Genomic DNA, 13639 nt, shown 5'->3' on the forward strand with positions numbered 1-13639 from the left:
TTAAATGATATTCCAACACATTGTCCTGTCTTCTAGGGCTGGTATTGAGTAACATCATCAAGGGATGAAGTCAGACTTCTTCAAGCTGGCTGTTTATTTCCCAAATACATGCATCTATAGGCTTATGCTGTTGAACAGGACACAATGTCCCAAATGATCAGGGGTTGAGTACAAGGCACCAAGTATGCAGAGTCAAAATCCAGAGTAGCTTCCCATCTCCCATCTTTGAGTTTAATTTGATTATGGTACAATGTTACACATAATTTCTTTGTTTTGACTTGTCTACTATTTATTTTAAAGAAATGTGCTATATGGTTTGATTTTTATAGAACGATCTAACCATTTTATAAATTACATAGAGATTATCATACACCTGCAAACTCTGAAATGTGACTTTTTCTCTTAAATAGCGCATAATTCTGTATTCAAGTTAAAGGGGGACACTACATGTAATTTAATAGCTCCCGACTGATTCCTCTAATGCAACTGTCACTAGTCTAATACAATAGTTACATTTTTGTGTCATTTTACCCCTCTCCCTCTTGCATGTAAGCTCATTGAGCAGGGCCCTCAACCCCTCTGTTCCTGTGTGTCCAACTTGTCTGGTTACAACTACATGTCTGCTCGTCCACCCACTGTAAAGCGCTGCTGTGGCGAAACCAACCTCGCCACTGGGCCCTGGAGAAGCCTGTTTGCTAGCCTCCTACCTACTGACTATGGCCCCTGGGTTATTTGGGGCATATTGTACTGTATATTGCTGCTACTGGCCTTTTAACAGCATCTATGGACATATTGGGACTTTTGGGACTACTGTCCCTTTAAGACTGCGCTACATATTCTAGTGTACTGCCTGTAATATTATATGTGTATTTGTGTGTTAAGTTTAACCTGGGATATGTCTGCAGCATTCATCTGATTGTTCGGTAGAATCACTCCATTCATTATATTGAGTGAAACTACCGAACAACCAGACCACCCAGGAATAAGTGTGCCTCCAATTACAGTTTGCAACAATGTTGCAAACGGGTAATTGGCAATCAGTGTAATGTATTCTTTGTCCTCTGGGTGGCCGCCATTCGGGAAACAAACACGTGGCGGCGGCCATCTTAAACTACCGAACAGCGGTGTTTTGCCGTCGAGTGTCTGGAACTAAAATCGGACACTTGACTAGGCAAACACCGCTGAGACCTCCATACTTCCAGAAATTCGTATAGTAACTACCGAATGACCCGCCGTTCGGTAGAAAGAACCCCACAAACAAGGGAATTCATTCAAACCCTCTCCAGGCTCTATAACACAGGCAATTCGCCTGTTTTCATTCCCTTGTTTGTGACCGACCGCAGGGCCAAAATGCATGGAACTGTTTTCGGATACTTTACCCATGCGGTCGGTCAAATCTTTGGAACCCCATATCTCACGAACCGTTCATCCGAATGACTTGAATTTTGAATATGTTGTCCCCCTGAATAAGGGCTTTAAATTAAAGGTGTACCCCCTGTTTTTGGGGTACATCCAGAACTTGGCTGGAAAAGTGTACCGGATAATTGGGTTTAATGTTATCTGAGGGGAGGGGATGTGTGGGCTGAACCATGTATGTGATTGGTTATTTTATGCCTCCCCCTGGGTGTGGCCTGTATGTGTATTATTGTAATAAAAGCCAGGCTGGATGAGACAGTCCAGAGTTCCTGTTTTTACCCTCAAAGTGAAGTGTCGTCTCATTATTGGGGGAAGGATTTATTGCATGCTGTTCCAGTTGACTGCTAGGAGTGTAAGCCTATTCGCATGGTTTTTCCTATTCAGCTGTATACAGCATTCAGAGGCTTGAGAGCATTCATATGCTTCGCAGATTCGGTGATTGTGGTGTTTGCCAGAGTGCTTGGAGTCCTCAGGAAACGCTAGGAGCATCCTTTAACGGAGGTACCAAGTCGGGGTGCCAGGTGATCCGTTACAGCTGCGGAATTTGATGGCGCTATCTAAATAATAACAACAACAAACTTTAAAATGTATGCTTTTTTCAGTACATTTCTTAAAAATCGCTTACCATATTCCACGGGCATCAGGCCAGTCTCGAGCCATTCCTGAAGCAGTCAGCAGTGGAGACACAGGTTTGTCAAAGAGAAAGTGATCCTTTAAGAAAAATATAAAGACTATGGGTCATGGATTTAGGTTTAGATGTCTATATCACTGTGTAATAGAGCTCATCGATTACTGGGGTACAATAATTATATATCTTCTATACAACCTCTCTGGAATAAAATAGAAGCAGGTTTATTTGCTCAACCAGGAAATTGCAACCTTTTAAGCAAAAACAACTGAACTTGGATTTTTTTCTGCTTTCCTTACATGGGCCTAAACTTTGCAATTGTCAGATTATTAAATGGCATTAAAACATTGTGAGATAATAGGGGTGTGTTGATCATGCAAATATAGGTGAAAGCTATCAGAAAGACACAGTCCCAAGCAAATATTAAAATGTGTTAGCCTGGCGTGCATGTACCCCAGACTGATGGGCAGCCACTCTGGCCATACCCACTTGTTAATGAAGTGCTGGGTTGACAGAATGCTCTCACTGCACTTTGCACAATCCAACAGTGTTTGATAATGAATTTGCACTGCATAACCCCTGCACCCAAACATTGGCATGCAGAGAAGTTGTGGAAGGGTGGTAAAGGATCCAAAATGGGCTGACCCACGCAGAAAGGGGGCACATCCACCCAAATTACTGCCATGAATGCATGCCAGGTTGTCTGCCAAATCCACAGGCCAGCACACTGAGGACAAACCATGCAGAGAGTACTGTTTGGTGCTCTCTGCAGGGACCCAGTGCAAGCTAAGTTGATGATGCGCTGAGGTTACACTTTGGGACAGTTCCCTGTTGTCCCTAAAAGTGGGACACCAAGGATCAAATTTAGGAGGTTACCCAAAAAACGTGACTGTCCAGCCAAAATCAGGCTAGTTGGGAGGCATGTTACAGAGACACCAAGAAGCTAAACATCAGAGAACAAACATGAAAAGGAGTTCAATTTTGGGCCTGTCCTGCCAAAACAACGACTGTTGGCAGCAATGTAATCGTATTTAATAAACCCAAAGGCCAGTCTAAGCAGGGTTTAAACAAGACTGCATGCAAAATCTTAAAATAAAACAAATAAAAAACTGTATATAAATTCACAACTGCATACAACTCAAACCAGAAAATCAGGTTTAAAGATGCAAATGCATACTGAGGCTTAATTTTTTTTTTAAACAATGTTTCCATTTTCCTTGATTGAAAAAATAAAAACAAAAAAAAACAAACTCATAAAAGAATGAACAAAAGCATATTTACAAAGCTAAATATACCATAAAAATAACCCTTCAATGGATGACTTTACGTATAGATCAACAGATGCGAGTATTCAATAAACCCTGAACTATCGGGCATTAACAAGGATGTTACAATTATTGGGTTAGAACAGCAGAACTCGGGGGGGGTATTTATTTAAGGGTATATTGTGAAATTCTCATGGCAATTCCCAGTTTAGTCTATCAGCCGACATGTTGGTTTTTGTCATGAATAGATAGGGTTGACGAAAGATACGAAGGGTGACATGCACAACATGTCTATAGAGCTTGTTGCTTACATCAATCAACTGCTGCTGTTGTTTATCAGTCATGTCGCTCAATCTGTAATACTGCCCAGTTAGGTCTCCTTTGAGTCCATTTAAGGCTTCCGCCGCCACCTTTTCAACTTCTCTTCTCTCTGCTCGGGTGCAAGCTGGGGGGAGGCTCAATCCGCGAATGCTTCTTCCAGTCCGAACACGAGAGGACAGCACATAGCGCTCATCAAAGTTACCTGCTTTGATCTTAAAAAGGAAAAATTAAAACAAAATCATATTATGGTTTAACATTTACTAAACTTGGAGACGCATTTATGACAAAATTAAAGCCTTTACTTGTATGGTTTCAAACATTTCTATTTGAGAGAATTAGGATTAAGCATAGACATACAGTTCTCATAATGATACAAAATCCATAAAAGTAGTAATAGTGTATATATATACCTCTCTATCTATAAAAACAAACAAAAACAGCGTAAGGAAACCAATAAGATGGTAATCTTTAAATATATTCAATTGTAGGGGATCACTCTTTATTACAAAACAAAAATATACAAAGTATACATACAAAACGAAGTATGGAATTTTATGCAAACGATTTGAACTTAAAATGCCTGGGTGCATTGTAATTTGCTGGAATAGCCGTTTATATTATACCTTACTAGCATCCAAGTCAGTTGGGTGTTTCATGGCCCTTGGATCGTAGCCATTGTGCCTCTCCTTTATAACTGGATCAAAAAGATCTCCAAATACCTAAAACAGAGAACAATCAATCAAAATAGTTTAGTTCTTTGGCAGGCAAATTGGAAAAAGTCTTTATTTATTCTTAGCTATATATTGCAAAATTAAGAAAGTTTGGGAATTACTTGCTCTGTTTTGGCAACAAATAGACCAGCCTAAAATAAGGTCTTCTTTCTGATTCTTCTAACTTTAAATGGCGTCATAGTAATAACGAAGAACCATATTCCATGTATATAGCTAGATTTGTAGAGTAAGAGCTTACTCTGATTACTGAATAGCAATTTCCCCATAGATTTCAATAGATGGACTGCTATTCAGTAAGTAAACCCGTTACTTTGTTTATAAGAATGCAAATCATACATTTCCAGTGTTGGCTCTTGTTTACATTTAAGAAATTAAACCTAAACTGGTCTCAAATTGAAAGCAAAATATTACCTCTTATTATAATGATTTCACAGATTCGTTACACCAGTTTTAATCCCAGATAAACAATAGGATAAATGCCCCCTCCAATATGTATTTTGTTCATTTTAAATAGTGTATGATATTACATCAAATATTGTTTAAATATTACATTTACTTAAGATTTACACAGACGTATAGAATGAAAGGGTTATCTTCCAGCTATATTTTTAACATGGTACCAGCCATCATTAAATGAATGAACATCATTCTATAGCATCGTTTTAGCACACATGATGTTCACTTAGCAGAGAAAATTCCCTTCATTCAGAGATAATAGCCTTCGTGATAATAGATTTTAATTTCATTAAACCACTTTACCCTAATTACTTTCATGGAATTTATTTGGAGGACCATTCTTCACTTGTAAAATGTGTCCAGTGACCCATTTTTTCAGTTGTACAAAAATGAATAGATTTGTAAAGTAGGTTCTGCAAACAATTTAATTATCTCACTTTCTAATAGTCAAAAAGCTAGAATTGTGAGAAGCAAAGAACCACGGAGCTGAGCGGTTGCATGGCCTCAGAGCTCCTGCAAACCAACGCTAAAAAACGCTGGTTTGGGGCAAAAAAACCCAGCAAAACCCACTGCAAACATCCACCGAGCAGGGGAACACAATATGGGTCGAAAGACCAAAAAACAAAAACCGGACGGGCAACGGCAAAGCCTGGACATCGGGGAGCTGCTGAGGAAAACTCAGGGAGCTGCTGGGCCCAAGATGGCCGACTACCCAGAGGCCTACTCAGAGCTATCAGAAGAATCCTCACAGGAGGAAGAAATGTACACCATGCCAGCCGGGCGGGCGCATAAGCCGAAACATTTCAGCTCCGATACTATTCCTGTCACAGCAGAAGTGCTGAAGAAACTTTTGGCAGACCTGCAGGCTAACATCCACTCTGATGTGGCCAGTCTGCGAACAGACATCCAAGGCCTGTCAGGAAGGCTGAGCACCCTGGAGAACGGCACTTTCAGAGCCCCAAGAGTAAGAGTTCCTCTCCACACCGAGCCGACAAGCTATAATAACAGCGCAAAAAACGCTACTTACCGGAGGGCAAGTGAAGGAAAACATACCTGCTATAGGATGTCACCCTCGAAGCAAACAAAACTCACGGACCCGTCCCGGCAAACAAAAAAGGACAGGCACAAACTAACTCAAGATGGCGCTGGGTCGGAGGCCTCCGCCCAGGCCTCAGAACACTCGACTGAAGCTGATCAGACCTCAAACCCTGAGCTAGAGGGGCAAGTCACTAAACTATATATAAAAACAATGCTCCAAGACCTGAGGTCCACAATAAGGGAAGACTTTACCACCATTATCTCCGGTGTACATCAGGAAATTGCGGAGCTAGGAGACCGCACCGACCATCTGGAACAAAAGACAGAGGAGCTGTGTTCAGCTCACAACGCAGCAGCAGACAAACTTCAAGCGCTGGAAGCCGATAATGCGAAGCTGTGGCAGAAGGTGGCGGACATGGAAGACAGATCACGAAGAAATAACGTGAGATTCCGGGGGATAGCAGAATCCGTCCCGCCAGAAAAGCTCTCCGAGTATGTCACCATCATGTGCGCAATCATGGCGCCGGCCATCAACAGCACAGCATGGGAGCTGGACAGAATACACCGCCTACCACGACCACCGCGCTTCACTCAAGACACCCCGCGCGATGTTATCGCTCGATTCCATCACTACAAATCTAAGGATGCACTCCTCCGAGCAGCAAGAGCAACAAACAACCTACCCACTCTGTATGAAGGCGTACAACTATTTGCTGACCTGTCGGCCTTAACTATGGCCCGGCAAAGAGAATTCTCCACGATCACCAAAACGCTGAGGAACCACAAGGTAGTCTATAAATGGGGCTTCTCAACAAAGCTCCTGATATGGCGAAGTGGCAAGCTACACATAGTGGATGATCCTGAACGAGGTCTTACTACCCTGAAGGAATGGGGCCTCTGGGACCCCCAGAATTCAGCAACACACCCAGAAACCTCCTCAAAACGATTCCGGACAGAATGGAGAATGGTGGGACAACCCCAGCGCTAATCCGACATGAGGCACCAGCTTTCCAGCAGCACACATCAAGGGAGAAGTTTAACGCTTTCGTTGTGAAACTGACTTTCCTTTTTACTTTTTTTTTCTCACTTAATGGCGAATGGCAGACTTCAGGACTGGTATTAGTATCTATACAGTGATTATTGTTCCATATAATGTAATAGCCGTGTTCCCAGGCCGTTTACATCTTAATAGGGTATTGTGCACGCCATGTTGGCGGAACTTAATGACTGGGCGCCTGGCTGCTCGCTTTCCGCCTGCCCGCCGCGACCGCGGGGACAGTTCATCCTGGCCCCGCGGCCGCCTGTGGGCTGGTGCGGCGGTGACTACACTGAGCCCCGTGCCCCCCTTGGGGCTCCGGGGGAGGCTCGAGGGCACGGGATGGGGGTGGAGTGGGCGGACGGGGTTTACCTGATGCTGCCACGACAGTATTATATAGTGCCGCCACTGGATTCCCCGGCCCCTACTATAACATGCCTGTTTAACATCACTAGGCGAGAAGTAGGGTGATCCCGACAACCCATGACCCGAGGTTTACATACACCACTCTCAGTAGCCTCAGGCAGCCCAAGAAAACCCCACTTAAGGAAATGACTAGACTTGGGCCAGTTGAGCACTTAACTATGTAAAAAAAAAAAAAACCCACAAGAGACAGCAATATCTCCCACGCCTCCCCCCGGCCACGGGGAGACTGGCAATAAAAACCCCACCCGCGGGGCTGGTGCCGTAAAACTGTAAAACTGTAAGAAATGGAAATCTAATTGTAATATTGCCCTACTGTCACACCAATACGCATATTTGTGCTGACACGATACTGATTAAATCTGCTCAGGCTCTGGAGGGACCTTGCTCCACACGTTCCCCCAATAGGATGACCGCTGGTGACACGCGAAAATGTCCCCAGGCCCATCCACAGGTTCACTCTCAATGGAGAGAGTTATGTACATACATTATTTGTATTACTTCTGTTCATGTTTATGTTTTTTTTTTCCCCCCTTTCTCCCCCTCAATTCTCACAAGTTTTTACCTGTCTTACAGTCCAGGTAGCTCACTATTAACTAGACCCCTGGTAGGCGAGTCGAGCAGACCTCACGCAGGTCCCATCTCTTATCAGCACAAACAAAGGCACCATCACATTGCAGCCCCAGACCTAGGGTTACATCACCGATCCAATAACCTCCCATGGCCGGTAAAATGACACACCACTTTAAATGTCTTTCCATGAACGTCAACGGCCTGAATAGCCCGTTCAAACGTCACTCAGCCATGAGGGAGATACACAATTCTAAGGCAGCAATTGTCTGCCTACAGGAAACCCATCTATGCACCCGCAACACCCCAACCTTCAAACCGACCTGCTACCCACAAGCCTTTCACGCTCTCTCGCCTCACAAATCCAAGGGAGTCTCTGTCCTATTCCATCAAGACTGGGTCTTCCAACAGACAGGGATATACCAGGATAAATTAGGCAGGCTACTGGTCCTAGTGGGCACACTGAAGGGCATCATGATCACGGTAGCCTCTCTGTATGCCCCCAATGAAGCCCAAACCCCCTTTTTACAAACTGCACTCAGCAAAGTAGCAACCCTTAGGCAAGGCCACACCATCATCTGTGGGGATTTCAATTGCTCGTTAGACCTAGTCTGGACATCCAGAGGGCCCAGGGAAAGCAACCCTTACACCAAGCCACGTCCTTGAGCCGTAAACTCTCCACACTCCTCCATACACACAATCTATATGATACATGGCGCAACTCCTACCCCAGCGGGAGGGACTACACCTACTTCTCACCCGTACACCGCACGTACTCCCGCATAGATATGTGTTTGGTCGATACATTGACACTTCAAAACGTAGCGGGAGTAGAGATTGGTCCTAGGACATGGTCAGACCATGCCCCGGTCATCACCACGTTCAAAACCTTATACTCTGTGAGAGGTAGAAGCACGTGGAGGTTAAACGACTCCCTCCTAAACGATAGCACACTGACAACCAAACTATCAAACGCGATTCTCTATTTTATGAGGACCATGCTAATGATGAGACGACCATACCTACACAATAGCTGACCCTCAAAGCGGTCATTAGAGGCCTCCTCATACAAGCTGGTGCGACCCGCAAAAAGAAAGGCAATCAGGAAAAAGAGCGCCTACTAGAGGAACTCACACAAATAGAGGCCAAAAATAAACGCAACCCTTCAAAAAAATTAACCAAATTAGCTAACAAAATAAACTCGGAACTACATGCAATGTCCCTGCACACGATGGAACAACACATGCGCAAACTTAACTTATCTCATTACATGCAAGGCAATAAGACAGGCAAAGCGTTGGCACGCCGCCTGAAATCACACTGCCTGCAATCCAAATTACCGTACATGACCTCAGCCACCAATGAGAAGCTATACAACCCCCAGGACATAGTAGAGGAATTAGCCTCGTACTACGATTCACTCTATAACCTACATCGTGCTAAGGACACCCACCAACCCTCTAATGGCGAAATTCTTGATTTTCTAAGTGATGTAGACCTTCCCCACCTATCAGACATGCAAAAACTTTCCCTTGTAGCTCCATTCACAGAGGAAGAAGTTCACAAGACTGTTAACTCGCTTCCCAAACGTAAAGCACCAGGCCCGGACGGCCTTCTATATGGCGTTTGCCACGCAACTCACACCACACCTAACCAAGCTATTCAATTATATCAAAGACTCAGGGCACATTCCGGCAGAGATGCTACTAGCCCATGTCATAACACTGCCTAAACCTGGGAAAACCCCCACAGAATGCGCCAACTTGAGACCAATATCGTTACTTAACGCTGACACCAAACTTTACGCAAAGCTACTAGCCACACGCATCAAACCAATGCTGTTGGATCTGGTATCCTCGGAACAAGCAGGATTTGTCCCGGCTAGGCAACCAGGTGATAACACGCGCCATTTTTTAAACCCAATTCAATGGGCCCAAAACACCCAACAACAGGGCATAATGCTCGCGCTCGACTCTGAGAAGGCGTTTGATCGCTTAAATTGGGAGTACATGTCCGCAGTCATGTCCAAAATGGAATTTCCCTCTCAATTTCAGCTAAAGTGTACAACACCGGATTTCTATCCAGGCCATTCTCCATATCGAATGGCACGAGACAAGGCTGTCCCCTCTCCCCGTTGATTTTCATCCTCTGCCTTGAACCGCTTATCGAACATATCAAATCCCTAGACGCGATCAAAGGACTCCACACCCCGATAGGAACCATGAAAATCGCCCTATTAGCGGACGACGTTCTGCTATTCATAACTGACCCTTCCCAATCCCTGCCCCACCTAATGGCAACGCTAACCAGATATGGCAAGGTTTCATACTATAAAAACAATGCAAAAAAGTCACAAGCCCTAGCGATCCGCCTGCCCCACCACATCCTGCAACACCTCAAATCCGCATACCCATTTGATTGGCGTAAAACATCAATTTCATACCTAGGCATCCAGCTACCTACCTCACCTACATTAATTACTAAGGCTAACCACATACCACTCTTACACAAACTAGATCTTCAGCTCAAAAGTTGGGACGAAAAGGGAACATCCTGGTTGGGCCGCATAAACACAGTTAAAATGATGATTATGCCGCACATCCAATCCCAACCACTATACTAAAAAGATTCCAATCAACTATAAACGCACACATCTGGAAGAGGAAACCCCCCCGAGTCTCGCAAAAATTGACCTGGAGACCCTTCTCGGAAGGAGGCCTCAGTGTGCCCAACATTCAATTATACTATAAAGCTTCACTCATAGCGCAGGGACTGACAGTCATGGAATGTAAAAACCCTCCCATATGGCTGGCATTGGAAAATGCCTGCATGCCGCAAGGTACAGTGGAGGATGCCCTATGGGCATGCTCAGACCGGCCAGTAAAGGGCACCAACACATTACCTCCAACGACACTAATGCTTCATATATGGAGCCAGGCGATACTCAAATTGGGTGTCGGCAAGGACCTCATGTATGCTGCACCTCTACGGATATTAAAACTTCACACACCAGACTTATGCCTCGACGTGTGGATACAGCACGGCGCTTGCCGTATAAGCACTCTACTCGATGATAGAGGGGTCATACCTTTCCCAACCTTACAACAAACCCTCACGCTCCCCACTAGGGAATTATTCACATACCTCCGCATCAAAAATATCCTACATGACCGCAAACTACATTTGGGCAGGAAATCACCCACGCCACAATTCATCCTAAAATGCCAAGGAAAACTAAAAGGCACTAAAGCACTATCTTTCTGCTACACCTCCCTTATGAACTCAGTAGATAGAGAAACCCCCTCATACATGAGCTCATGGGAAAAAGACCTAAATACACGTATAGATAATTCCAGTTGGCGACAGGCATTACGAACAGTAAAAAAAACCACACACAGCTTAGCCCATAGAGAGGCGTTTTGCAAAATACTTATGAGATGGTACCTGGTGCCCTCTCGCCTAGCGCATATATACACAGGCACCACCACCACTTGCTGGAGATGCCTTGGCAGCGCAGGCACGTTACTCCATATGTTCTGGACCTGCCCACACATAATTCAATTCTGGGACACGTTGGAGCTATTTCTCATGAAGGAATTAAAAATCATGGTACCAAAAACTCCGGAATGCTATCTGCTACACATTTTCCCATACCCTCTCAAGGAGGACGAAATACACGTACTCACCCACTGCCTTCTGGCAGCGAAAATAGCAGTAGCACACAGGTGGAAACAAACACAAAGCCCAAACATAGCAGAGGTTCTCACACAGCTCGACACAACGAGCAGATTCGAACAAATGGCAAGCCGCCTTAGGAGTGAGGAACACACACACACTACACGCTGGCAGAGATGGGTTAAGATCAAAAACCTACATGGTTGTTAACCCAAATCCCTTGACAACAACGACAATTTATAGCTACTCCGAACTCTATACTGGTCGACCTGACAGGGAGCAATTGCTCTCCCATACGCATCCCACCCCCACGCTCTCAGCGCCCTCCTAAACTAGTAGCACACATCGACAGCTGACAAAAACTGAGTCCACTGGGTCCCAAGGTACATTAGAGGGCACTAATATGACCCATGGCCGACGACAACACCAATAACCATGCCAATGAGCTACATGACGGCACTGGTGGTGCCCCCGGAACCAGATAAGGAGTTGGCTCCCCAACACAATCCATTAAAAAGTTTTAAAAAGTTTTTGGGAGGGATGTGCTGACGCATGTTGACTTAATCCACATACAACAGTGTCACCCGACCCCAGTGTACCGTGCCTTGGTTCTCCGTTGCAATGTATATTTTCCTTTAATCCAGAGTGTACATCCTTTGTATTGTTGTATCTGACTAATTGAATACTTGATCTGCGTCATCAAGAAACTTATTGAGCTCTACCATTGTCTGTACCCCCACCCCATCTTCCTTTCTGTACCCCCCTTTTTTGATTTGCTATATTTGAAAATATCAATAAAAACCAAGATAGTGAAAAAAAAAAAAATAAGTTCGAGAATATTAGAAAATATGGCGGTAACTGCTTGCGGCCAAATGGCCACTAACCATACACTACACGCAGTTTGATTGAATGTTCATAATATGCATCTGTTATTTCACAGTATCCCTAGCCTGCAACCTTTCTACTTGTTGTTATTATAAAATGTGCCTGTTCATCTTGTGCCCCGCATGTTGAGCGTGGGAAAAGTTGGAGGACTGCTTTTGGGGCACCTCTTACCAGCCTGTGATATATAATATATGCACAACAAAAATAAAGAATTAAAAAAAAAAGCTAGAATTGTGAGTGCTTATATCAGATTAAGAGAATAGTCTGTTACAACCATTGGCAACCCACTGAGATTGCATTGGTACCCGATTTTGGGTCCTGGCCCAAGGTTTAAGAAACTCTGGATGAAACTATTAGAAATAAACAATAGGTTTCCCATTGGGGGTGTAAATATTTAATGGTGCAGTGGTTTTATGTGTAACATGTCTCCCAATAGATATTTTCATATCTTATCCTTGTTTTGAACTAGTAGAGACTACCTGGTACTGATCAATTTAAACATGTCTGGTAGAATAAAAAATGCAAAAAAGTCAGCATGATAAATCGGTAAGTGTATACCCCAGCAGGTTTAGTTTATGCATATGCAGGCAGACTAAAGTCAATTGATCACTACAGAGATCAATAAATTGATTTCCCTCTGGCACCATAAATATTCCATGCTTTCAAACATTATTTCCCAACTCAAGGAAATTAAACATGATCAGTAAAAAAAATGGCAGAGGGAGTAAGTCGAAGAATATCACAATGTTTAAAGTAAATGTAGCAATACTGTAAAATATATGTTTTAAACAGCCGTTATGATACTTGACATAACCCATGTTTAGGTTGTTGTGCCCTGTGAGCTAGAAAACCCATCATTAAATAAATAACAATACAAAATACAAACACACTGCATTGTCTTATTATGAATATTGAGGGTTTTATTAAGTTGCCTCAGAATTAGGAAAATTGATAGGGAAATGCACATTTATGCTAATTGCCAAGAACGCCTGAGCTTGAATGAAAATAAAACTTTGTTGCTGACGTTTTCCAGCTTCCATATATTGACCTGATGTTTACAACTCCCAGATTAACAAACCCCAAACCTGTGAATTGTGTTCTCAATTAAGTTTGGCATTATAGTAAAAACAAAAAACACACACAAAAAAAATTACATACAATGTTATGTTTATACAAACAAGACATTTTCTTTAAA

General features: G+C 43.6%; 1 protein-coding gene across 2 annotated transcripts in view; it reads right to left on the reverse strand.

The window, feature by feature from the left end:
* CKMT1A (creatine kinase, mitochondrial 1A) overlaps positions 1–13639 on the reverse strand; it is a 52317-nt gene that overhangs the window by 10689 nt on the left and 27989 nt on the right. For both annotated transcript variants that reach the window (XM_063448942.1, XM_063448941.1), the window contains 3 exons: positions 4254–4349; positions 3621–3842; positions 2042–2127 (listed from right to left, as the gene is read on the reverse strand). In XM_063448942.1, coding sequence (XP_063305012.1) covers positions 2042–2127; positions 3621–3842; positions 4254–4349 — 404 coding nt within the window. The remainder of the gene's footprint in view (positions 1–2041; positions 2128–3620; positions 3843–4253; positions 4350–13639) is intronic.

The sequence above is a fragment of the Pelobates fuscus genome, chromosome 3, assembly GCF_036172605.1.
Source record: "Pelobates fuscus isolate aPelFus1 chromosome 3, aPelFus1.pri, whole genome shotgun sequence".
In the NCBI taxonomy this organism is placed as follows: domain Eukaryota; kingdom Metazoa; phylum Chordata; class Amphibia; order Anura; family Pelobatidae; genus Pelobates; species Pelobates fuscus.